This window comes from Panicum hallii, chromosome 1 (assembly GCF_002211085.1).
Source record: "Panicum hallii strain FIL2 chromosome 1, PHallii_v3.1, whole genome shotgun sequence".
Classification (NCBI taxonomy): Eukaryota; Viridiplantae; Streptophyta; class Magnoliopsida; order Poales; family Poaceae; genus Panicum; species Panicum hallii.
In genome coordinates this window covers 10,291,222-10,317,102 of record NC_038042.1, presented here as the reverse complement: position 1 = coordinate 10,317,102, position 25,881 = coordinate 10,291,222, and the positions used below count along the sequence as shown (strand labels likewise).

The 25,881-nt window shown below is 42.1% G+C and overlaps 2 protein-coding genes across 11 annotated transcripts; both read right to left on the bottom strand.

The window, feature by feature from the left end:
- Window positions 1-470: 470 nt before the first annotated feature.
- LOC112903249 (casein kinase 1-like protein 3) lies at window positions 471-12,605 on the bottom strand. 10 transcript variants are annotated; one of them, XM_025972544.1, is made up of 21 exons: window positions 12,273-12,605; window positions 12,143-12,183; window positions 9,868-9,937; window positions 9,630-9,778; window positions 8,762-8,857; window positions 8,613-8,683; window positions 8,427-8,488; window positions 8,177-8,240; window positions 7,780-7,864; window positions 7,567-7,693; window positions 7,393-7,475; window positions 7,145-7,199; window positions 6,808-6,932; window positions 5,819-6,026; window positions 3,812-3,904; window positions 3,031-3,150; window positions 2,690-2,841; window positions 2,493-2,576; window positions 2,310-2,399; window positions 1,784-1,907; window positions 471-1,437 (listed from the first exon to the last, which is right to left on the bottom strand). In XM_025972544.1, exons 1-14 carry the CDS (start codon window positions 12,346-12,348, stop codon window positions 5,871-5,873), a joined length of 1,260 nt encoding a protein of 419 aa, XP_025828329.1. In that variant the 5' UTR covers window positions 12,349-12,605; the 3' UTR covers window positions 471-1,437; window positions 1,784-1,907; window positions 2,310-2,399; window positions 2,493-2,576; window positions 2,690-2,841; window positions 3,031-3,150; window positions 3,812-3,904; window positions 5,819-5,870. The 10 variants fall into 10 exon arrangements, with proteins under 10 accessions (XP_025828329.1, XP_025828322.1, XP_025828308.1 ...); XM_025972537.1 differs by having other exon boundaries at window positions 471-872; window positions 967-1,907; window positions 2,310-2,576; XM_025972523.1 differs by having other exon boundaries at window positions 471-867; window positions 967-1,907; window positions 2,310-2,576.
- Window positions 12,606-19,430: 6,825 nt separating this feature from the next.
- On the bottom strand, window positions 19,431-21,069 carry LOC112874374 (probable xyloglucan endotransglucosylase/hydrolase protein 12). Its single transcript, XM_025937665.1, has 4 exons — window positions 20,818-21,069; window positions 20,537-20,637; window positions 20,221-20,414; window positions 19,431-20,053 (listed from the first exon to the last, which is right to left on the bottom strand). The coding sequence occupies exons 1-4, from the start codon at window positions 20,981-20,983 to the stop codon at window positions 19,642-19,644; spliced, it is 873 nt and encodes a 290-aa protein (XP_025793450.1). The 5' UTR covers window positions 20,984-21,069; the 3' UTR covers window positions 19,431-19,641.
- Between the last annotated feature and the right edge of the window lie 4,812 nt (window positions 21,070-25,881).

The window sequence follows — 25,881 nt, the reverse complement described above, 5'->3', positions numbered from 1 at the left end:
GCATCTTGAGATTGGCTACCATACAGTAAGGAACAAGTCCATTTTTGGCACATAAACTCTTATGTTTGGCTAATTTTGACACCCAAATCTAATCTAATACCATCTAAATCAAGCACCTGTATATCACTATCGTTTGATTTTGACCCATGGCCCCTTGGGCCCTTGTTTCGTGGTTTTCGGTGACATGGCAACGTTCTTTTCCTTTTTATGTTTGTTTTTATTTTGCTACCGGTCATGTTATAGCCTACTCCCTTCATCCAAAAAAAATAAATTATTTTAGGATTTAAAATTTATCCAAAAAATAAATCATTATACCCCATTTAGTATATGCATACTTCCTCCATCCAAATTTACAATTTTTACATATATTTTGCCACGTATCTAGACATAATGTACATCTAGATAAATTATAAAATATATATATATCTAGAAAAGCAACAAATGAATTGTAATTTGGAACGGATTAAATATTGCTAATAAATAAGGGCCAGCAATATTATTTTCCCATGTTACTCTGTCATATAATTCCTAGAACAACTAATTTTTTTGGAACGGAGTAGGTGCTAAAACACACCAACTCAGAAACAAAAAATTGTTGCCACGCCACTCGAGTAGCACAGGGATCAAAATTGAATAGTATTGAAGATTGAGGATGCATATTTAAGCGACATTAAAGTTTATAGTCAAATATGGATGGATAGAAGAGCTGCACTAGAAAGAATCTAGTAAAAAATGTGAGCAACCGTGCTGTACCATTGTATAGGTTTGCCGAGATCCAACGACCATGAAACAGTTGCCAATGTACATACGTGGTCACAGTGAATGGGGATAGGTGGATCGACGCATTACTTGTATACGAGCACCAACCTGCACTACATCCACAGGTGAAGTCAGGAGCTCATCTCCAACCACCCGTTTCTGGTACTTGTCTAATTGACCTGCAAGACCCAAGAAGGAATTTCATACCCGCGTCTGTAGCATGCACAAACACGACGTAGGTAACAAAATCCACAGGTCCCACTGCAATCCTGTGCACAATTCTGCCACTAACAGGTCCACAGGTTGGTAGTGGGAAGCCGAGTAGCAGAGCCGACTCTGCCCTAAGCGTCAAACATAAGGCTTCAGCAGTGCCACAAAGAATTAAGGATCCATCCTCCAAAGGTCATTGCTGCTCTACACAGCCACCACAAGTTGTCGTGCACTCACTTACCCAGTCCCTGCTACAGTTCTGCAGCTCCACTTATGCAAAACCACCACACCATTGGCTAGACCAGGCCATTGAGGCTGGCACACCAGCACCACGGCAGTGAAGACAATGGCCTCAGAAGACACCAGGAATACAAGGTGATACAATCTACTTCAACAACCACTCCGTGTCAACAGCATGTATGTTCATATGTGAAGTTCTGCAGTCCACCGGCAAAGTTGGGGTACGCCCTGAAGAAGGGAATGAAGTGCTGGAATTAGCCTACAAGTGTCACTTGAGTACGAAAGAGGAAACACATGTGCTCTGGTATACAATGTTGATCCCTCCACACTGCCATCCGGCAAGCAGCAGTTGTGCGGCTTCACTCTGAGATACATGCTGAGTTAAAGCTGATCACCAATGGTACCAAAAACATCTACAAGACCACCAAGGTGGTGAAGCTGATTGTGATTGGAGGGCAGGTGGTGCATGAGCCAGGGCTATTACCAGGAGAACCAGTATCACCTCATGTTCCTCTGCTTCAAGCTGGTCTACAAAGAATGTTTTTGTTGAAACGTACAGGCAGTTCAAACTTACACCATTCATCTCTCGGTATGCATTTGACAACATCGACTTGCCAAAGAACTGGGGTAGCCTTGTCAGTGGAATTGTTTCTGTTCACTTTGGTTCATTGGCTTGTGACATCCCTCTGCGTGAAACCCTGCAAAAAGATTGTATCAACAATAAGAATAAGAGTATATAGAGACTTAGCCAGCTCCAGTTGTGAAAGTACCAAAGAATGCAAAGCTTAGACTGATGATGCACCAGAACTATTAATATGATCTGCTGCTGTGCAATTCTTAGACAAGTTTTAAAGTTTTGAGTAAATTGGTAAGTCCTGAATTTAGAATAGAGCAGACTTGTTTTGTAGCCTTGAGAAACTAACAGAGATGCCTCCACTCTCTTAAAATTTAAGAATGTAACAGCACTTCTACACTTAGAGACAAGCGAACCAGCATGGAATCAAATTGAAAAACGATATTTTAAACACTAGATGGGAGGATGAATATCGAAATTATTTAACAGTATAAACATGCAATCATGCAGATTGAGTTGCAATAACCTTTATTCTGAGCCCTTGAGCTGCAGTGCGTAGCTCTTGAAAGCTGAATATAGTATCAGGGGTGAACAGGCTTGACCAATTTTCACGTGCCTAAGCATTTGTTGGCAGATAGGCAAACTGGTGAAGCAGCCAAAACAGTCAGCTGTTCATGCATGCAAACCAAATCATAAACTTCCTAGATACCTCTTCGGAATATTTGCATGGTGCCATTTGGTGCCAAACACGCTGGAAGCTGCAGCCAATCCAAGTCAAATATCATGTCACTTTCTGCAAGTAAATTGACAGCACCAAAGTGAAATATGGTCAGAAAAATATTACGGTATGACAAATTCAGTTAATTGTAACAAAGTGTGACAAATAGCAATACCAAATTGTCTTACAAGTTAAACAAGTTGCACGTCGCAAACCGGGTAAAGCACACACACTGTTCCCTGCTGCTGGCCCCTAATTAAAATGAAAGCTATCCTGGTGAAATTCCCAAGTTTTCTTTAAGCATGGAATACATGCATCATTATTATATTTGGAAAGGACCCTGAATCAACGAGCCCAGACAGATGAGGAGTTACAATGTATCCAATTGTATAAAATACAAAATAGATTGCTGAGGTCCCTAAGAACCTTCCATATTATCCACAGATGGAAAAGAATAATAATAGACCAGAACAACTGATGCTGAATTCATAATCAGCACCAACCAATATTTCTGGTTGGTAGTAATCACCTCAAGCAATACAGACGTCCCCATAAAAAACCGACAGCTATTTTCAGCAATGGCTTCATGCATCAGGAATAAAAGCATTTAACTTCGACCAGGATTCTTCCGAAAACCACATCAGGCAGCCTACAATAGCAGATATACAGGTCATTAAGAAATTCAGAATTAATATGAGTGGCCCTAATAGCAAACGAACATAAGTTAAGACATCCAAAATTACAAAGCCTATTTCCATCTTACACTTAGACCAAGAAAGCATTGGAGGCAAAGAAATGACTAGATTACCAATAGTTATTATCCCTGAGCATATCTTAAATGCATGCATAAAAAAAACGCAAAGTAAAAGGAATGTAATTTTTTAAGGGATATAGGAACCAACACACATTTTTGCATGGGAAAGTGGAAAGAGCCTTTATGTTTATGAACAAAATCTTTAAAATATACACCTTATTATAATTTTGAACGGCGGAAGCAGCATAATCATACTAACGCATGGTTCGTCAAGCACAGGAAAAAAAACAGTTTTGAGACAGGAAAATAGTCATAGCAGTTCTCAAACAAAACTTACAAAAAAAGGGTCCGAGCCAAGAACAAGGTTATAGACAGTTTGAAAGTAGGAAACTGACAATGTAGCAGTTCTCAAATAAAATTTATCAGAGAAAAACAAAAATAAAAAGGTCCAACTGTCATAAACTGTTCCTTTTGTGTTCTAGGCCATCATACTCAAATGTTAGACTGTCACAAACTACATTCCTCTCGTGTTTCTAGCAATTAATTTTATCCTTACCCCAGCTCATTGCGGACCAAGTTGTTACCATGCCAATAAAGTCCCAGGAAAATATTGGCTGTCTGGTTGGTGAACAAAATCATCTCTTAAAGTCTGCCAAAAAGAAGTGGAATTACAAAATCAGGGATTATATAGTTTTTAGTCCATGGCTACCAAAATTACAAAACAAATGGTGCAATTTCTCTTAACATTTCTCCTCAAGTTCATTGTCATCCTAAATCAGGTTCCATGAAAATAGCAGTTCAAAATAAGTTGATGTTTAACACTAGCCAAGTATTAACCATTTTAAAACCTCAGCGTCATACTATCAGCAATAACTGGTTACAGCCCAATTCTTGTAATGTGAAACATTTGGCAAGAATTGGAAGGGTGAGGTCAGGAATAGTCTTCAAAGATTAGCCAAGATTTAGCAAGAAAATGAACTTGACTTAAAAGCAAAAATCGAATTGTACCAATTTTGTGTAAGAAAACAAGTATGGCTAATTCTTGACTCAAAAGAAAAAATGGAATTGTACCAATTTTGTGTAAGAAAACAAGTATAGGCTAAAGCTAAGCTACAAAATTATGTTAAACTATATGATGCGCTTCTAGCCAAACATCATCTTACTCCCCAAAAGGGTATCTTCCAATATCAAATTTTTCCCTAAATGTTTTAGTCATTACTGTGATTAATTACACATAAGCTAGACATGGACGCTTCTATGTAAAGTGTAGAACAGCTAGGGTCAACAATTTTATGCGCTGTTAAGAACTTGCAAATTTCTCAGGGTGAGCTGGCCTTCCAGAAGATATTCATATATACATATTAGGCATAACAAGGCTTTTCTTTGCTAATAGGAAACCTCCTAATTTTAACAGGAAATATTTTGAACGTACAAACTGCTCCACAACATAGCAGTTCAACAAAAGAAGGTTGTCTAATGCTAGCAAAGTTTTGCTATGCAATCTTAATGTAACATAATCAGTAATTATTCAAGTTTTGGCAAGCAAATGAAATTGGGTAGCAATAAAAAAGGAATGTAACAAAATTTGGGAAGTAACAAATGGAGGCCAAGTCTGGTCAAGCAACCAATTTCGGTTTAGGAATTGCGCTTAATTCTCAAATATTAGATATTTTGATATTGAATGCTAAATCAATGTGTTTGGGCAACATTCAAAACAACTGATATCAGATCATATCGTTCCAGCACATCAAAACATATTAGAAGCTTGGTTTTAGGCAAGTTAAGATTATATGAACTTTGACAGCTAGGAAGTAGATATGTTCACAAAAGAAAAACAGCCTGTTACGACCTCTTTGTTTCCCTTCTCAAGAGAAATTTAGTGGTGTCATCTTTAGACAAAAAAGGAAAATTCGACAAAATATGGTGAATACTCTCCATTATCACCTGTTCAGCATTATAGCAGATCCAAATAGGTGATTGTTTAATGGCAACCATGCTTACCATGATAAAACATGGGCTATAACCAGCTGTTATAGCTATACTAAGTACATGCTCACCAATTAGCCTGATTGGGCAATAACCAACAGACTAGTGATACTCTTATGTGCATTTTTGTGTCTTAAAAACGATTCTTTAAACATGCCAATTTATTTTTGTGTCAACTCTTAATTTTTAATTATATTTGGAATATTCGGCATCTTAACTTACTTATTTTTATTCAATATGCTTTGCAGTTCACTTTTCAATTGATTTTGGATTGTAGGATTTGATCTGTTGGCCTAGCTCAATCACAGGGTTTGTTTTGGAACATATTTTTATTTGATATCCTTGATACTTGTTCAGCGCACCACAAAGCATTGTAATAATCATTATAACCTAGCTTGCAAGCATCAACAAACTACAAGGATGCAACCTTAATACCTTATGTTCTTAACCCACTATATGGGGAGAGTATTCAGCTGGAAAACCAAATTTGCCGCATGTAAGCGGGGAAAACACCAATACAACTGTCAACAAATACCCTGAAGATGCAAGGACATAGTAGCATCGAAGGTAATCTCACCAACAGTTTACTGAATGTCCACCATGCATTTAGGAACTAAATGATCCCAAGGTTAAATGCGGTTAGAGGGCCCTGGACTGTAGCTTCCACGAGTGTGTGGATCGAAGGACCCATGTGTTTTTGAGACAGCCGCAGTGTTCCTAGGAGCATCAACACGGCCAAGTGATGTGGATTGCATTAATGCATTATCAGGACTAGCAGTCACTCTCTGCAATGGAAAATAGGGACATTATTACCAAAAGATATGTAAAATATACTTTTAGGTCTTACAGGTAATAAATCGTAAATAGCTGTGAAGAAAACCAGAATGATTCTTAAATTAAAACAGTACGGAAAATATGTATAAGCGGAAAGCCAAACATATGCTAAAACTTAAGAAAGTTCAGCATCATCAATAATAAGAAAGTTCAGCATCATCAACAAGCAGATAGGTGGGCACTACATTTTTATAGTTGAACCACTCAAATCTGCTGCCCTCTCTCAAAAGTGCCTCATGCACACACCTCATGGAGATTCACACTTGAAAAGCCCTTCCAGTATTGTTCTCTCTCAAATATGGTAAGAGGAAGCACACAATCACATATGCATTTACACAGCAAGCTACATTTTTCTCTTTGCCTTCTCCATTCTCAATACCCACAGACAAAATCAGGTGGCAAACTCATTACTCAACTACCATATGCATGCAGTAAACACACTCACAACTAACATCACTAACATGTGCACCATGCACATGCAGATGTTATAACCAACCCTAATGCCCACCAACTGACCTTTTATCCACTACAGCTAAACTCATGGCACACAATAACGACTTATCTGCGCTTTAGATCGCTTCCTGAGCAACTCTGCATTCCAGCGTGCACTACACATGCTCATCATGCAACACTTTTAAACTCCTACACTTGATGTGTGCATAGTCCCATGCATACAAACATGACTAAGTACATCAAGTTATATCCAACACTCGTTAAATAAACTTGGCTTACCAATTTATCATGATGCAGATTATTTGAACGGCTATTTTCAGCACTGGGCTTCAGTTGCATTCTGATTGCCGGGCGTTGCTCTGCTTCAACCAGACCTGAGGCTTCAACCGGGCGTACAACATTAACTGAAAAAGGTCTATGTTATAAAAATGCAATGTAACTGTAAAATGCCGTACTATAGAAGTTACAGCAAAGTGTATATTATCATGACAAATCTCCAACAACACAAAATAGAAGAATTACACAATAAACGATTTAAATCCAGTAAAGAAAGGAAATGAATAAAAAAGCATACTATTTTGATACTAAATGGAAAATAATTTATGCGATCTGCTACCTTTGTGCTTGTCCACATTCGTTGTAACTGGACGGCTGCTTACACCCGCATCTTGCTGCCATTTGGTGCGAGAAAAATCAGGAAAGGTGTTAAAACATACTTCATCACAAATATAGCATTGGGAAAAAATGCATTCATTCATTGGTTGCATCAAGTCATATTAAAAAGTATTACTGATTACTTTCTGAAAACCTCCAGCATATTGCAAATAAAATTGACTAAGAAATGTTAACTCAAGCAGTACTCACTGAGCATCCTTGTTGAGCCTTAGCCTTCTGGGATTGCTTACACTTTAACAAAGTCCAGTCGTAGACATAATCGAACTGATAACCTGGAGAAGGCAAGATAATAAACAAGTTATCAAGCTATTTATTATAAAAGACGTGATGGGAGTTTACACACTAGAATTTCAAATGTTATACCTTCACGGTCAAACAAATCTCGAAAGAGCCGTCTCAAGAAACTATAATCCGGCCGCTGATCAAATGTCAGAGAATGGCAATAGTGGAAATAGGAAGAGAACTCCGCAGGATGGGATTTACATAAAGCCTGTCATTAAATAATAAACGCTCATGAGTACTCTTCCAATCAAAGGAGTAAACATTCATAAATGTAAAACATGTTACTCAAGCAACCTCAATAGGAGTCGAAAGCTTCTTCTCACTTATTTTGTCATACTTCTGTTTCTTCGTGGCTGCTTTCAAGCCCTGCCAAGGAAGGCTGAACACAGCATATAGTTAGTTACACCAAATCCATTAATGTTTCATACACAAGCACGAGGATACATCAAAATCAAGATCAACAATAATTGGCATATTGACCAGTGGTTTTCAGATGAACAGATTGATGTAAGTCAACTGTACGACTTATTTTGGCTATAACAGTATAAATAATCTCCAAAGGATGATTACTTTATGTCCAACGAGTTGCAGAAAGACATGGTTTTAAGTAATGACCACCACACATGCAGCATTATTCTGAGATAATGGTAAGATAAATACACTGTAGGCGGATCATTAACAGAAACCATACCTTCCCCTGAGGAAATACAGAAGAACATATCCAATGGATTCCAAATCATCTCTACGGCTTTGCTCTGGCAACAAAAAGTAAGTGATAATGATGCCAAAGGAAAACTCTGATAAAAAATGCCCATAATTATATTAAGTAATCTATGAAACTTACTGGTGCAATTATAGTGTTATAATATACATGTGCAAAATACAACCATTCAAGACCACAACAAGAGATAAGTACCAAATAGACTGACCGTATTACTCACCAATCCCAAGATGAGTGTTGCGACTAGCGTAGCGAGCTGTTCCTGTCAAGTTTTTATTTTCTCTGCAAAAACAAGCAAGCATATAAGATAAACATGTACTACCACAATTCTGAAAAGCGTAAAAACAAAGAAACAAAAAAAATGATAGTTCAGGGAGAAATGTGTGATTCACAATTATTGGCGCACCTATAAGGTATATGGCGGTTGGTGGTTGAGTCACGATATCTCTTGGCGAGCCCAAAGTCAATGACATAAACCTGAAAGTTTGGCCACAATATAATCACGATAAACATTCATGTTGCAATGTAAGTGTCACTAGCAAACAGAGTACAAACCTGATTAGCTTTTCGACCAAGACCCATGAGGAAGTTATCAGGCTTGATGTCTCTGTGCAGATAGCCTTTAGAATGCATAAATTCTATTCTTGTTATCTGCCGTAGTAAATGAAAAAAAAATCAGCTCTAACCAACCAACTACAACATGAGTATACAAGGACATGATATTAAGGTTAAACTAAGGAACAGAACGCACAAGGACAAACAGTTAAGTGTATGCCAACTAATTTCACAGTTTTGCTCGAGTGCCATCCCAAACAAGCTATTTGTGTGTAAGCCACTTGAATTTATGCATGCCACTGGCCGCTATTTGTATGTAAGCCACTTGAGTTTGAGTGTATGCCACTGCCTAGTGGCACATACATGAAGGCAATTGAGGCGCCAGTGCATCACACACAAGTTGCAGTGGCATAAGCAAGAATAGCAAATTTAGGATGCTGTGTGAGTGTGGACCATATGGAGCAAAAGAATCACGGACAAGCATGTTTGCTGTTACAGTTAACCACATGCTGTGATGGTGTCAATAGCAAAATGTGAAATAGTCCCTCCCCCACAGCACTTATTTATGGTTGTTGAGGTCTTTTGCATCAACTGCTCAACGTAAGTGCACACTTCATCAACAATTTCTTTTGTGGGAGAAACTTATCTAACATTAATTTTAAAAGCATGTATTAATTTATTTAATGGCATGAAATGAATTTGCAAATTGAAAACTTGGTGCCATGAAATCTTCTACCCCTACACTCTGAGATATGATAACTGTGGCAGAGCACCGTGAAATATAGCACCTCCCCCAGGATATAAAATTAAGTGGTTTGCGTCTTTCACAACTTCATCACCATTGGCAAATAAAAATAAGTATTATTACCATCTGATCTGCTAGCATCAAGACTGTCTTCAGTGAGAACCTCCGGCCACAATAAACAAAAAGATCTTCAAGGCTTGGCCCAAGCAAATCGATGACAAGAATATTTTCATCACCATCAATGCCACACCATTTGATGTTTGCAATACCAGCTACATGGAGTCAAAATAGCAACAGTTACAACACATATAGTGGTATAACAATCAGTAAAGTTAAATCTGTTTGTAGCTCAAACACATACTCCCTCCCTGAAGAGCATTGTACAGTTTGGCCTCATATAGCAACTGCGGATGATTGGTTTTGCTGCTTTCCTGTATATAACAATAAATGCAACATAAATTCCCAAAGAAACAAGACAAACACATATTTACAACATAGATTAATATATTTTGAGTAACAAACTCCTTCCACTGTAACTTCACTAAATAATAACTAATTACCCAGTCATAATAGATGTCATTTTCAAGAGATGGTTTCAGATCCATTTTATTTTCTGAGGAAACTGTTGACAACTAATTCTTCTATTCATTGCTTATTAGTGAGAGATGAATATAGTCACGTGCAGTTAACAGGACTGATTCTCCCTGAAAAACTTAACATCATCCCTGTTATACGTGCACCAAGTTAGATAGCTTAATTTTGGATGGGGGGACTATGGCAAAACCCTTCTTGCCCAAATCAGGCCAAAATGAAATGGAAATTGCTTGGACAAGATACGTAGCTAGCACATAACAAGAATCTTATACACAATTGCAGCATGACCTAGTCACCAACTAAATGTCATGGCAGTTGGAGACAGATGAGAAGGGGCCTTCACATCAATGGATCTGAGAACAAAAAGAGAGAATAAGGTCGACAGTAGCACCACTAATGGTCCCCGTTAAGTTCTCTGCCATAAGCGGTCAACAGCTGGATCTTTCTGCAGATCAGATGCTGCCACTAGTCACGTAGCCACAACTGGTACTACTCTTCACAACTTGACTACTTGAGGATAAGCCATAGCAGCAGAAGTAGAAGTCGCCATGAGACAGTGAGGCACAAAAGGAAGGAGAGTCTGGAAGTGGTGCAGCAGACAATTTGGAGTTGTAGACATGCAGTAGGTATTATGGCATGAAAATATCAGGAAAAGGAAAAAGGGAATTGGTGTAGAGTAGAGTAGTGGCTCAACTCGCGTTGCTCTCTTGTATGATCTATGTGATAGAATCGAATCATTTTGCAACCCCAGCCACCTAGACTCTTGTGTACTGGCAAACAGTTGGTTCTATACCTGGCTGGAGCACCATAAACCCATCCATTTAATTCAAATGAAGTTAACTTAAATTCCTAGGTACTACTACTGCAAAATAGAATGTTGTGCAGAGACAAAGAATAAATACATAGCAGTGCAGGTACAGAGAGATGAATGAATAGCATGCACAATCCCAAAACAGTAAGAAAATGTTTATGTCATGGAGCACCAACTTAACAAAGCCCCCATAACTTCTAGAAGAGAAATAAACCTGTAACGTATTACAGCAAACCTCACGACAACTGTACAAGAAAAATTGCAAAATACTTAAAAATAAAGAGATCAAGGATACATAAAACTGCACCATTGATATATTTGGGAGTAAATTTCCCAGACTAGATAGACACGCGGCTGATGGTTCTGCCAAGCTTATCCTTAGCTCACAAGATAGCACACCAATAATGGAATGTTTGGCGACTAGTCTAGTACTATCAACGTCTACAGTTGTTCCCTAGCATATAAATGTAAAAGACTGTCCACTTAAAAAGTTAAACATTCCAGTTCTTATTAATGATAGCTACTCCATGCAACATATTACTTTCCTGTTTAACAACGCCACGCTAAATGCAAGGCACTGAGCATAGCGTACAGTAATAATCCATTGAATGAACTAGCATAAGAGAGACTGGATAGAGCCAGAAAAAAAGAGAGATTCATAACATCAAAATACAGAATCTTTTACCATGAATTGTTCCCATCTATGAGCCTAAGGTAACAGAAAAGTAGAACTGTGGTGGTGGGAAAAAATTTTGAGACCACAATAGCCGTTGAAAAATTTGAAACCAGAATATCCGATACAAAGCACTGAAGCAAGACGCACCTCCAAAACACTGATCGTTTTAGATAGGACATATCCACCCCATGATCGCAGAGGATTCGACATGCAACCTAGTGCTACTTAGCTTCTTCAAATTCACAGTTCCACAATACCAGCGGACAACATCACACACGCGTGCTGCCCAGTTCTAATACTTCCAATCTCTAACAGCAAATCAACTCAAAACTTCTAAAAGTCACACTCCGCAAGCATGCACAACAAGCTGCAAGCAAACCTACAGAACAAATAGCTGTGGGGTGCTTAAATATCAAATCCGCATTGCAGAATTATCAAGCTCCACCACAGAACCTACCGCACCCCGCAATCGGTGGCACCGGAGGCTGCTAAATCCTAGATGAATCCCAACAAAATCGAAGGAAAGCAGGGGAGGACTGAGGAGGAGGTGCTCACGATTTTGACGGCGACGATCTCGTAGGTGTCGACGTGCGTCGCTGGAGAAAACGAACAGCACAGCATAAAATCCTCAGATCCAGAATACCAAGCGAAGCGAACAACAGGGGGAAAGGGATCGGGACCGAACCTAAGTAGATCTCGCCGAAGGAGCCGCTCCCGATCTTGCGTCCGAGCTTGTACTTGCTGCCGACGATCCGATCCATACCCTCCTTCTAGTCCTCTCTCCCAGCTCACCCTGTCTCGAAGCCGCGTCGGCGGGTGGAAGGAAGGGGAGCGGGGAATAAACTAGGGTTTGGACTGCTGCGGCGAAATGGGGAAGGAAGAGAGGGGAGCCAAAGCAGCGGGCTGGATGAAGCTTCTAGAAGGTCGGAATGGATTAGATTTGCAGCAGCCAGCCAGCAGGTCTTCCCCAGTCCTCTGGGTCACGGCCCCCGACCGCAGTTTGCCGTCCCGGAAAGAAAGGCTGACATCAGCGGGAGTTGGCGCATAGTAGCTTAGTACTTACCTTAAAATGACCGGTGGGAGTTAGCATATGATTTTTTTTCATATACTTGTTGGCTAAAAGGACCGGTTTGAATTAAATCGGAGGGATCTTCTTCCGCTCATGTACGCCCATAGCAGCGTATGGAAAAGCATGATGCCCACCAAGGGCGAAGCCAGACGAGAAAGTCACCGGGGTCGGATGTATTAAACGTTGGAATCGGCCACATGGATGAACAGTACTAAATAATATCTTTTATTGACTTTGGTAAATTTTATTGGGGTCGGGCGACCCCGGTGGCTGCATGCAGTTCCACCCCTGTGGCCCACAAGTATAACAACGGATAATGCCGATGATTATTAATATAGCTCTCATCATTTTAAAGGATTGTGCTAAGTTTAGAGGTCATTTGCGGTTCGCATATGCTCACTTGCTCAGCATCTACACCTTTTGAAACAAAAGACCAGCAACCCAAAAGGTAATTCTGTAGGGACAATTATTATAATTTTTTGCCATAGCTTACTTGGCTTCAAAAATTGTTCACAAGGTTCTCCAAAGTTCATACATTCAATGTCTTCTCTGAGATGTCTTCTTAGAGTGATCACTCAAACCTATTTGATAAAAATGGACGCTTCTATAAGGAAATGCTGGTAGATAATGCAGATGGTTTTCAAAATAGCTTGCTCAGCTTTAAATGGGTGTTCTTCTTTTACCAATGTAGAGCTTCACTATCCTATGTTGTCCAAAAGATAGAATGTTATATGATCTAGGGCTAGTCCATGGTTAGACATTATATATCATAGTCTGGATATACTATTTGATTTAATAGATTCAGCCCGCAACGTGATATACATGCATTCACATGATATACATGCATTCAATTACACAGCAATTACACGGCAACAAGATACTAAGGTTGATTCACTTTTTACCATATGAGTGCTCATTTCTTCTCTTCCATGTAGAATAAGGGACATCCCTAGTATTTTGCTATTTTGAGATAAGTTGAAAGTATGCCTGATGATTTGCTAAATATATATAAAATAAATAATTATTTATTTACCGTTACATTGGCTTTTTATACCTTGTTTGTTGCCATAAGGTTAATTCATTCTTAGGAACTTGGCATTGTGTTTTTCAAATAATTTACGTTTTCCAAATAAGTTTAGAACAAAATAGTGTAAAGATCTTTCTATGCCTCAATGGCATAGTTTGTATTTATTGGTCTATACCTTTCTTGTAAGTACAAAATATCTTCTCCAACTACTACGTGCTATATGAGATTTATTTTTTCTGTAAACAAAAACACTTATCGAGCCTGCTCACTTTAGCTTTTGATGAGCTGCGGCTGTAGCCGGACAGTGTCACAATCTATAAGGCAGCCTCCTTTTCTGCTTGGAAACAGCTCTCATCTATCTTTCTGTTGGTTAGTGAGTTGGTTGGCTGCAGCAGCTATAGCCATCACGGTCAAACAATATACAATTGTAGGATCATATAAGGGCTCATGGTAGTTTCATTCGCTTTAGTATTTAGGTAGTTAGGATAGTCAAGTGCTAAAATTAACAAACTTTCATATCTAAGGTTGCAAAGGTTGTGAATCCTCTACTCTTAGTCACGAATCTGTGTGAAATTGCAAATAATTGTTAGTGAAGTAGTAGCACTGATGCTCGAGAAATTATAAGGGCATCCTTATTCTTATTAGCAATCGTGGGAACCTACCATGGCAATCTTTGTCTTGACCCCTTTTTCATATCCTTTTCATGTCCTATCTTATCTTTAGCTGATCCAATACTCTTACTTTCGTTCTCGTTCCTTCCATTATCACTCGATCGTATGAGCTTTTGCTTCCTTGATCTGTTCTCTCGGTTGAGCCTTCAATTAACCTTTTATAGTTGGGTCAACCAGACCAATACTTTCCTTTGTAGGGGTTCGTGATGTACTTTCTTTTAGGTAGGGACAATCAATCCATAGTTAATGGAAGGTATTGGGCTAACAAGGCATACATGAAGGAACGACACCTAGCTGGACGAGTTTTATTAACTTTCATATGCAAATATCTTAACATTGACATGGATTGTTCCTGTGGCAGAACCGCCTGAGCTATTCCGGTTCAAGTACACTAGTCATCGCTATACAGCCGGTAACAACTCAACGCACTTCAAACGGAACAACCCATTGGTCTGTCGGGTCTCCGCCCGATACAACCACGGTTCAACAGAATCGAAGCAGGTTTACCTCACACGAAGGTGAGTTTACAATCACAATACAGCTCATTATCTTAATTTACAGATATACAAGTATTATTACAAACCTGGTCCAACCTAAAATAAAACTTATACAAACAGTGTTAAAACTGACAAGTCGAACAGCTTGTCCAAGCTCACAGCGGAAGGAAAAGAACACGCGAGTACACACGTCGCGAAAGTTGACACCATGCTCAGCCCAAGGCCTGGTGTCACTCAGGAGGGTCACTGCCAGCCGGGGACGGATCCCACCCCACGGACCAGCCAAAAGGAACAGGCGTTGGCCATGCAGGGTTGTCCGTGGGAATCTCGAAGGTTATACCTAAAACAGATACTAGTAAGGCTGAGTATTCTATTACTCAGCAAGACTTACCCGGATTCGGGTATACTTTAGCCCGTAGCTAGACTCATGAAGGCATTGTAAAGGTTCTAGGTTTATTTTCAGCTGAAAAGCAACAAAGAGTATGATCTATTTTCAAATTTTAGCTTTCATATTCTAGTTGATTATCCATTCTAGATTAGCACCTACACTAAGCAAGCAAGGTAGAGATTATCATCCATCAAGATTGTTCCATCATTAGTAACACTTCTTACTCTATGTGGCAGAAGGAATAAGCAGTCTCAATTTCCGCGAGAGACGGACGATTCTGAACCGAGTTTCAACCTTGCAAGGGTAAACCTAACTCACACGCTTGGAACATCCAAAGATCGTTCCGAAGCAACCGTTTCCCTCATATTCCGGGTTATGGATCAGGGCCACCACAAGCGACTGCAGGACTGTACGCACACCAATTGTGCAGGACGTACGTCTATAGCGCGACTACATGATCGTACTCCTGTCTGCCTTGCAAAACGCACTCCCACACGTCGGTGCGTGTAAACATAAAATAAAAGTCGAGTGGTGGAGACATGTCCATTTGCCGGGCCATTCAGGTACTAGGCTTACCGCTTTACCATATTTCGCGGCATGTGGCTAGTACTTTCAAACGCTTAGCCACCACTACCACACACTGCGACCTTAACAACTTTTAACAAAACAGACAGAGTAAACCTTCAGGTCATGATACAGCACTTTTAACAAAACAGACAGAGTAAACCTTCAGGTCATGATACAGAACATGACCCTGTCCATCATCCTTATAGTGATTGCAGAATTGTAAATAAGCAACTCCTATATCGCGCGAGTGACAGGAAATCACTCGACTTTTACCGGCTCTATTTAGCCGAGCGTCTATGCGATAAGAACTCGGATACAATACATTGGATTCCTAAGATCTTATGCAACTAGGGTTTCATTTCAACTCCTAAACGTAATGCAAGATATATAATGTAATAATGAAATTGTAATAAATTGAAATATTAGGATATGCATCGGGGCTTGCCTTCTTGAGTGGGGTTGGGGGCAGGAGTGTCAGAGACTTCCGAACTTTGGTTCGGTGCTTCAATTAGATCCTCGGTGACGTTTATCGGGTCTTCAGAAAACCCTTGGTCTTATCCCAAGACCAGCTCGTAGTCTCCGTTGTCGAGCGTCGTTGATTCTACATGATATGCAATAATTTAAGTGAGATGATGTTTGAGTTTAAGATCTTATGTCACAACAAAGTTGCAATCCAAAAAGTCAACACACATGAATTCATGAAACAAAGGGGATTTAGTCTTGATTTATCATTCATATTTAAGTCATGATTATAGTATTGGATTTATTGAAAACAGGAACTAGAACATTTGAATTTAGAATTCAAATTTTAAGTTTAAATTCAAAATTGAGGTAAATAGAATTATAAAGTCTCGAAAATTTAATCATAGACTAATTATCAACACATTAGATTATGACAAAAAGAGATCTAACTAGTTAAGCCTAAGGAACATGCTTAGTTAATTTCAAATCATCTCAAATTTGAATTACCAAAATTCAAAAGAATTTAAACTAAAAAATAGTGCTAAGTTTGAAACTTTTACACAAGCTAACACATGGCCTATAGAAGTTACATACCAAAAATCATAAGAAACAAAACTAATATGTAGAAGTTATGTACAAAATACCTTTTAACCTTAAATTTAAAATAGATTCAAAAATATTTAGTTTCAAACTAAACTTCATTAATAAAAGTTGTAGGGTTTGAAATCTAGTTTCCAATAAAATTAGTTTTGCAATTTTTGGATTTTTCTACAGTTTTCTATGAATTTTACAAGACAGCAACATCAATCACATGAAATAACAAAACACATGGGGGGGTCCTCGGTATTTTGCTTTTGGGTCCTTGGAATAAGTTTTCTTCTCACAGATATACCCCTGCCCGGCCTCGACAGCGGCCGGCCGGTCGGCTCCGGCATGTTCCCACCGGCGGCGAGGTCGCCGGCGGGGAGGGGCCGGCTTGGCATGACCTACGAGACCCAGGGGACAGTTTGGGGAAGGATGTGCTTGACGGGCGGCGGTGAACACGGCCGGCGACGAGGAGGGGTGGCGGCCGTGTCGGGTCACCGGTGTTCCCGGCGAAGGGCCGGTGAACACGAGCAAGTACGGCGCGCACGAGCACCGGTGAGCTGCGGGGAGACGATCTGAGTACCTGGATGGGCTGGAGGTCAAACAGAAGGAGCTGTCGACGGTGAGGTCGAGCTCGGGCGGCTCCGGTGAGAGGCGGCTCGGGGTGGGGGCGATTCCGGCTAAGGAGGGTCGGGGGTTGGACCGGATCAGGTCGGGGGGCTAGTGGAGGAGGTGGGGAAGCGGTAGGCCGAGGGGATTTGGACGGGGTGAAGGAGTCACGGCGAATTCCGCGCGAGGAAAGTGTGGCGGCGGCTCGGTGTTGGTGGTCGCGGGGAAAGAAGAAAGGGGGAACAGCAGAAAGGAGGAACTCGGTTCGGCTTTATAGGGACGTAAGACTCGGTGGAAGTGAAGGGGAGGGAGAGCAGTCGAGCGGCCAGGCACAGATCGGCGGGCGGCGCCGGCGTGCTCGACGGGGTGGCATGGCAGCCGCTCGGGATCGACTGCCCGACGTGGAACGGCGAGGGGAGGACAGCGGAGGCGGCGTGGCGGTGGGAGGAGGGATAGGGTGACGTGTGGAACAGGATCAGGGTGGTGCAGAGCTGCAGGTGCTCGGGGGGGGGGGGGGGGGGAGCGGCCAGCGGCGGCGGTCACGCGCGCGGCAGAGGAACAGAGGAGCTCAGGGACTCGAGGAAGACGATGGAGGACTTAGGTGCAAAAAGCAGAAAAGCCAGGGACCCTACAGTAAAGCATCAACAACTTTTAAACCAGTGCTCAGATGGAGATGGGCGCAAAAGCAAAAGTGTATAGTTTTTCAAAATGTACAACTTTGATTTAAGGTTCATCCACAGAAGAGCTAAGGATTTGCAACTACTTTGAAAATTAACAAGATTTCTAAACTTTGCATAAATCCTATTTTAAAATTACACCACATTTAATCCAAAGGGTAGTTTAACCTACTTTTGCGATTTAAACACAAGTTTTTGATTTTTGCAAAATAACCCTCATACATTTGAATTCTACCCTCCATGTTCACCCATTTAGCACAAAAGGACCTTAATTAAAATATAATTATATAAACTACCCTTTTCCCTTAGCACTTAAATTTTTAAACACACTTTTACCACATTTTGCACATAACATCACACTAAAATCTAGGGTGTGACAATACTTAATTACCTGAGTGTCACAGTTCCTATGGCTCATAAGTTGCTAATCAGTAGCAATAACTCTATGAAATCCTTATATCTCTTTATAGTACATATGTTGTGTGTTGATTTAATTAACAATCTTAATTATATGCTGCTTGGATCGCAACTGACTAGTCATGTGATCCTTCTTCATCACGATTCACTAACTATGTAGTACATTTGTGTTCCTCTTCAAGTCCAACAAACTGCCACTAGAGGAGAATGAAAGAAAGGCAAAGAAAGCAAGGACAAGCTTCCCATGACACTTCTACAAAAAAGGGCAAAATCAATAAGACAAGTATTAACTTACTGTCTGTGTCAAAGGTCGTTGGTCATTAACCCATGTGGTCACTTTTGTTGTAGTATATTACTCTGAAATTTTAAGTGAATTTTAGTAATATTGGGACTTAAGGTAATTTATCCTATAAAGCTAAACTATGTTGTGTCCATACATAAGGGCATGAGCGTAGTGAAATAGCCCCCTTCCTGGCAGCCTTTTTCTAGAAAAAGCATGTGGTCCAAAATGATCATTCATCCATTATGTCAAGTTTGAGAAACTTATTATGTTTTAAGAAAATATACTTTCAGAAAAATTTTGCTGATAACACATTTTCTTTTCAAAAAATACTTCTCTCTTTCTAAAAAATCTTCTTTAAAACAATAAGTGCTGAGCTAGGATCCCGCTTGCTCGCCGCTGCTAGGTCGAGATCCTATCGCCCCCATTGAGCTAGCTCCCGAACCGCGTCCCGAAGATCCCACCTTGTCGTTTTCATTAACCTCCTTGTGTCTTTACTATTTAGCCAACCTGTGTCACTTCTGGGAGCTCCATCTCGGGTACCAAGTTGGGGTTTAGAAGGCCCAAGGAGGGAATGAGAATGAATGGGTCATAAGAAGAAATCAAATACCAATAATTCATATATTTGACGGAGCATGCCAATATAACAAGTATACATATGTTTTTTGGAAAAGAAAAATTATACAGACAGAGGTGAACAAAAAAAGAATAATCAAATTAAGTCATTTTTTGGTGACCGTTCCTCGTGTCACAACCGTAGACGACGTGTGTGCATATGTGTGATGCCCATGACGAGCTGGTCTCATCAGTACTGTTCCAGGTCGCATTCGACCGGCTTCTGGCCGTTGATCCAGCGCTTGTAGTCGACGCAGTAGTCGTAGATCCTGTAGTTACCCTGCACCCACTGCATCTGCCCCAGCTCCGCGGGGCTCAGATGGCACGCTCCGTTGTACTGCGCGGCCGCCGCCGGGCAGCTGGTGGCGCAGGCTCCGCCGTACCCGCCGGCGCCGCACTCGCAGATGTCGAGGTGGATGTTGTCGTAGTTGGCGACGAAGGGCGCCTTGGACCAGTCGGTCTTGACGCGGCCGCCCTGCGTGGCCCAGTCCTCGGCCGCCCAGATGCTGGAGTAGGCGAACATCGGCCGGCTCGTCGGGAACGCCACGCCGCGGCTCTGGTAGTTGCGGAACACCCGGATGGGGACGCTGTCGACGTACCACCTGCGAACATCGTCGTCGATCGATATCAATATAATGGATCGATCGGTCTCTGATCGACGTAAGCTGTCTAGCTTAGCTAGCTAGGTTGTGCTTGAGTTTGTTCGTGGGAAGCAGGGAGATAGCCTGGCTGGAGGAGTAGTGGCCGGTTTGATGATGATGTTGCTTACACGATCATGCAAGGGCTCCATGAGATGGTGTAGTTGTGGTAGCCGGTGGTGGGGTCGAACCAGGGCTTGAACTGCATCTCCTTGTTGCCAACGCCGTCGGCGTAGATGTTGGTGTGGAAGGTGTAGGGCTGCCCGGTCTCGTTGCCCAGGAACTCGAAGTCGATCTCATCGTGGTTCTCGCCGACGGAGGATGCCTGAGGGATCGTCGGAATGCAGATCATATGACGGGTGTATCAGGATCAGGATGTTGACAGGAGATAATTAAAACAGGCAGAAGGCAGAGGCAGACGGGAAGTTATTAGAGCAGCGTACGTACGTAGTATGTGGTGACAGTGCCGGCCGAGTCGCCAGGGACGAGCTGGATGAGGGTTGACACGGTCCCGTAGATGAACTGCTTCTTTGTCCGGAGCATGCAGCCTGCAGGCCGGCCGGCCGTAGCATAAGAATCATCGCACGATCATCATCATATGAAACATTATTTTTCATCGCACCGATCAAGACTACTGAGATCAGATGCTAAAACTTAACTAAGATGGGAGGTAATTAAAATCAAGAACCTAGCTAAGGCCTAAGGGATTATCGGAGTCAGCACCGTACCTGAGTAGTTGCTGACCAGCGACATGGAGAGGCCGTTGCCGTCGCCAGTGAACCTGGCGTTCTGGGGCTCCCAGGGGATGTCGCAGTCGTCCCGGAAGTTGGCCGCGGCGAGGCCAGCCACCGCCGCGGCGACCGCGACCAGGAGGAGAGCCCTGGAGCTCCCCATCTTCTTCGTGTCGAAAGACAAAAATGCAAGCGTGCACACCTCTATTTGTTGGAAATGTCCTCAAACTGCTGAATGGCTCGATCGTGTGTGCGTCTAGGCTTGGTTAGAAACGCAGAGGCACACACCTGCTTATATACTGATAAACACGTATACGTCCTGATGGTTTCTAGTCAACAGAGTTTTTGGCAGGCATGTCAGGTTGATAGGGAATTAATGTTTGTTATCGTCTGAAGGTTGCACGTAGTGCTGCCAGCTTGTGATGTGATCCAGGTTGGTCTGAAACACGGAGCTCGGCAGCTGTCTATGGTTTCTGACAAGGTTAGTGCTTGGCACAACGTTGCATACCGTGTAGCTGTCAAGGAAGAGAGAGGTCCGTACTAGCAGTGCTCGCGAATTAACAAGTCGAAATGATTCAGAACGACCCGGGAGGGACGAAGCGTCCGATCTGAACCAATTGGCACCTTCTCCATGTACGCGAACAGGTGTCGGGGATGACTATTTTATTATCTGGCCGGTCAAACATGCCCCGTTCAGATTATATTCTTGGCTGGTTCAACTGAGACATATAAATCTCCTGCCAATATTATTCCAACTCTGGGACGCGAGGACTTGCTGCAGATGTGTCCGTGTCGTGGGCCGCATGTTGACTTGTAAAATTGTCGGTCGAGCATCGTTAGATAGGAGGGGTTAACAAGCAAGTTTAAGCTCATAATTCAAGTGTCTAATCTCTTTGAATGTTCACTTTGTGCCTGATTTTAGCGAAGACCTCCCACATACCCGGGTAGCGGCTACTAGCAAGAATCGTAAGGACCAATTGCAACTCCACCATTCCAGCATGAAAGAAAACCAACCTGCCTGCGGTGAAGAAAATTGATCGAAATTCAGGGGCAGGGGCAGGGGCAGGGGTAGTGCGGCCGGCTGAAGGGATGGCCATGAACGAATTGAAAATAAGCAATTAGAGAAGCGACTAGAGCATTCCTTAAAGAAAATGCGGATAGACCATAAACCATTCAAAGTAGACGAACAGAGTTTGATGGAATTGTTGTCATTCAGGTTGGCTCTTTAGTGGAGTATGGATATCCCACAAAGCAACTAAAGATTTTCAAGGAGAGTAAGAAGAGCATGATGTAATGTCATTAAGTAGCACTTGTCTTTATCACTCTGATGCTTCCATTTGTAATCTCAGTCTCTCTTCTGAACATCCGTAATTACGCAAAGCTCTTGCCATTCATTTCAAGAAAGAAAAAACTCACCTTTGGTTTTGCCGCAATCTGTTGGTCTATATGGAAATGCAAAAATAAGGAATGTTTTGACAAGAAAATGATAAGAAATCCAGCTGAAATTCTAATTCATGCTTGTGCTTTGATGACTTATTGGGCAGGTTTATATAGCTCGGAGATTCAGCAGAAGTTGATTGATGGTGTGAAGGTTCTTCTATCTTGCGCCCATAGGGTCCTGGGCTCCTGGCGCAGCAAGGGAGAACGGTGTCTGTACCTCGACTGCCTGCTCCATCCGATGATCAAGATGAAAGTGCTGATGAAGAGTGAAATAAGAAATGTTTTGACAAGAAAATGATAAGAAATCCTTTTCTCTCTTTCTCTGTCTAAGCCCTAATAACGGGTTGTATCGAAAATATCTGGTATTTCCGTTCTTTGCAAATGGAAATGGGGTAAAGCCTCACTTAGAAAAAAAGAAAGAAAAACTCATGTCCGTCAAACACACCAAGTTTTTATTAGTTCAATAAAACCACATATATACTTGATCGATTGTGGCATAGTCTTTGTTTGTGGCACATTTTCCAAAATGCTGGGAAACATCCTGGTCAAGTGATTAAGGTCCATCCTAAGTTTCTTGTTGAATTTAACAAACGCGTGTTGATGAAAGGTGTGTGTGGCATACTTCAATAAGAAGTGGTACGAATGGTTGAAAACTTATGAACTTGAGGAGACTTGTGTCTGAACAACCTATATGAGTTGCAGTCGCCTGCTGTCTTTCTGCGACTCTTTTACAACTAATATGATCACATCTCAAAAGGAGTGAATGCATGAATAATGTTTTCAAGAAAAGGTTCGGTAGAAAACTAATATGAACACAACTCAAAGAAATGTTATTTCTTACCTTAAACTCATGTTCAAGTCACATGAAAAGACAAAAACAAGTAATATCCTAGGACTTAAACCATTCATACAAGGTGAATTATTCAGGATTCTAGTTAGATCCAAAGTCTTCTGCAACTCTATAACCGCATCAGCACCGGGGCTGTCACGACCCACAAATTAAACCACATGGTTAAAAATTTACAACACCATCGTGAGCATCATCCAAGCATCAAGGAGCATCATATGCACTTAATTACACCATGAGCATCCATTTTCTTGTTATTGTTGAGTGTAGCTTGTGAAGGAAGTTTAAAAATTTCCATGTGGCTGTGCCCCCAAATATTTTATTTAAATACTAGATTTCAAATGATGAGTTTTGAATATTTTTCCTCAATTTTTGGGTGTCTCCGCCGAGCCATACAATTCTTGGAAAGTTTGAAAACTGCAGTTTTATATGATTTATTGTGGCAATTTTCGACGTCTTTTTGAGTGTTTGTTGTTGCGTTATGTTCTTGGTAGCATGATCTTGCTTCAGTAAAACTTTGGTGATTTTTGGAGCTCGGGAAATGCATGTTTTTGATTTTGTAAGTTGAACCGTTGCCTTTCTTCTTTTTTCCCTTCTCCCGGTCCCACCTGTCTGCCTCCTCCCTCTCTCCTCCGTGCGCCCGGGCCCGCGTGTCAGCGCCTCCCTCCGCGTCCCCCGGCCCTCCGCGCCCGCCCGTTGGGCGCCTGCGCGGCGGGGCACGCTGGCGGCCGCTGGCCCGTCCAGCGTGGCCGCCGCCTCCTCGTCTCCTGCGCTCGCCGCTTTCTCTTCCCCTCCCCTCTTCAAATCGCGCCGTTCCCCTTCTCCCCTCCAACCCTAACCCCGCACGCCTTCGCCTCTTCCGCTTCCTCCTCTCCGAGCTACCCGCCGCCGCAATCCCCCGCCGTGCTCCACCTCCGCCTGATTCCCCGTGCGCGAAGCTTCCCCTCCACCTACTCACTCGACCCCGGCCCTCAATCGCCCCTTTCCTTCACCGCCGCCGCTCCCCGACGCGCGCCCCCATCCGCCGCCGCCGCTCTCCGCCGTCCTGTTCCCCACCGCCCCGCCTCGCTCGTCCGCGCTGCGGGTGAGCGCCCCCTCCGCGCTGCGCTGCCCACGCGCGCTCCGCCTTTGCGCGTTCGCGCCCATGGGCCGCGGCCCCGTGCTGGCCGCCGCGACGTCGCGCGCACGCGAGTTCGCGTGCGGGCCGCGCCACGGCACGCCCTGGACGCGTCCGCGGTGGGTCAAGGCCGTGACTGGCCTTGACTCGGCCCCGTTCCCTCCCCGGGCCCACCTGTCGGCGCCTGTTGGGTGCCGGCCCGGGTGGATTTAGCGCCTGCCGCCGTTTTGCATTATCATTTCATGTGTGATCTTGTAAAATGCATAGGAAATGTTGTAGATCTCCAAAAATTATGAAATTTGTTTTGTTTGAATCCTTTGTAATAGATCTACTTAGATAAATTAATGTTATGCATGTTAGAACCCTGTACCTTGAGTTATAGTTTTTTCTTGCTAAACAAAGTTAATTGCTAATCTTATTTTGTGGTGCCCTAAAAATGTCAAGCTAAATACTTTTGTGTTCCTAGTGAAATGCTCTATCTCATGGTCCAGCTTATGTATTTGTTCCTGTACTGTTTGATAGGTTTCTAATGCGTTTTTGGTTTTGCTGCCTGCAAGCTTGTAAAATGAATAACTTTTGATAGAAAATTGATAAAATGATAAAGCCACTTCTGTTATCTTTGTTATCATGTCTTGTACCCCTGGTAATTTTATTCGGATTTTTGAAAATGTTTTTCATGGCTTTTAAGATTTAACTTGAGTTTAGCGGCTGAAATTTATAAATATCATAAGTAATTCCACAAATATGTTTTTGATGCAAACTCAACTCTCATGAGTTTATTTTGAGATCCCCTGGGTGCAGAAGTTAAATCATGTTTTATTCTTGCTATTTTGTTGCATGAGCAAGTTCGCCTTCGGGCCTAGGATTTAATTGATTGATCGAGCTTCATGTACGTTGCTTGCGTGCCTCCTTGTGTTGAGTGTTACTTCATTTCCATTCCATATCATGCCATCTCTTTTCATATCATTAGCATCATCCTAATGCACACATCTCATTCATGTATTCTAGTGACCGAGACGCCGGAGGACGTACCCGTTGAGCCCACCGAGTTCGTTGAGACCGAGCCGGGAGCCGAGTGTGTTGTTGAGCAAGAAGAGAACCAAGGCAAGCAGCTAAGCATGATTCCTTGACCTATTTAACTTGCTTAAATTTAGTTATTTCACTTGGGGTATCTATGCTTATGTTAAATATTTATCTATTGCATAGTTGGTCCTATTTTCATGCAATGTCCTCTCTTGATTTGTATATCCATGCCCTTGGCACACGTAGCCACTTGCAACTCATTTAACTAAATGCTTAGTCGTGCCTAGAGTTGGTAGATATCTCGTAGGGAAAATTGGAATAGGATCACTTGTTTCACCCACTTTGTTATCTTAAACATGTTGTCCGGTGTCGGATCGTTGGTTTGGATCGGTCTAGTTGGAAGTGTGGTTTTGAGGTTTGAGCGGAAGGTAGGGCCTAGAGAAAGGAGTCTCGGAGGTTTAGTCCGCTTGAACCGATTAAGGACCGTCCGTGGATGACCTTGGAAATTGAGCACTTATCGTACTACCACATATCCATTCATGGGGTGGATAAACCGAATACCCTCTAGTTCTAATCGTTGATGCACGGTCCTAGATGCGTGGCCGTGGGGCTTTGTAGAGAGGCTTAGGGGTGT

Excerpts from the sequence above, each read along its gene's own strand:
- LOC112903249 (XM_025972487.1), bottom strand. The coding sequence starts at position 12,348 with ATGGATCGGATCGTCGGCAGCAAGTACAAGCTCGGACGCAAGATCGGG. Across the intron at positions 8,489-8,612 it reads AACCGCCATATACCTTATAG|AGAAAATAAAAACTTGACAG; the intron begins GTGCGCCAATAA and ends TTGTTTTTGCAG. Across the intron at positions 8,241-8,426 it reads CAACACTCATCTTGGGATTG|AGCAAAGCCGTAGAGATGAT; the intron begins GTGAGTAATACG and ends TTTTGTTGCCAG.
- LOC112874374 (XM_025937665.1), bottom strand. The coding sequence starts at position 20,983 with ATGGGGAGCTCCAGGGCTCTCCTCCTGGTCGCGGTCGCCGCGGCGGTG. Across the intron at positions 20,415-20,536 it reads GCACTGTCACCACATACTAC|GCATCCTCCGTCGGCGAGAA; the intron begins GTACGTACGCTG and ends ACGATCCCTCAG. Across the intron at positions 20,054-20,220 it reads TGGAGCCCTTGCATGATCGT|GTGGTACGTCGACAGCGTCC; the intron begins GTAAGCAACATC and ends CGATGTTCGCAG.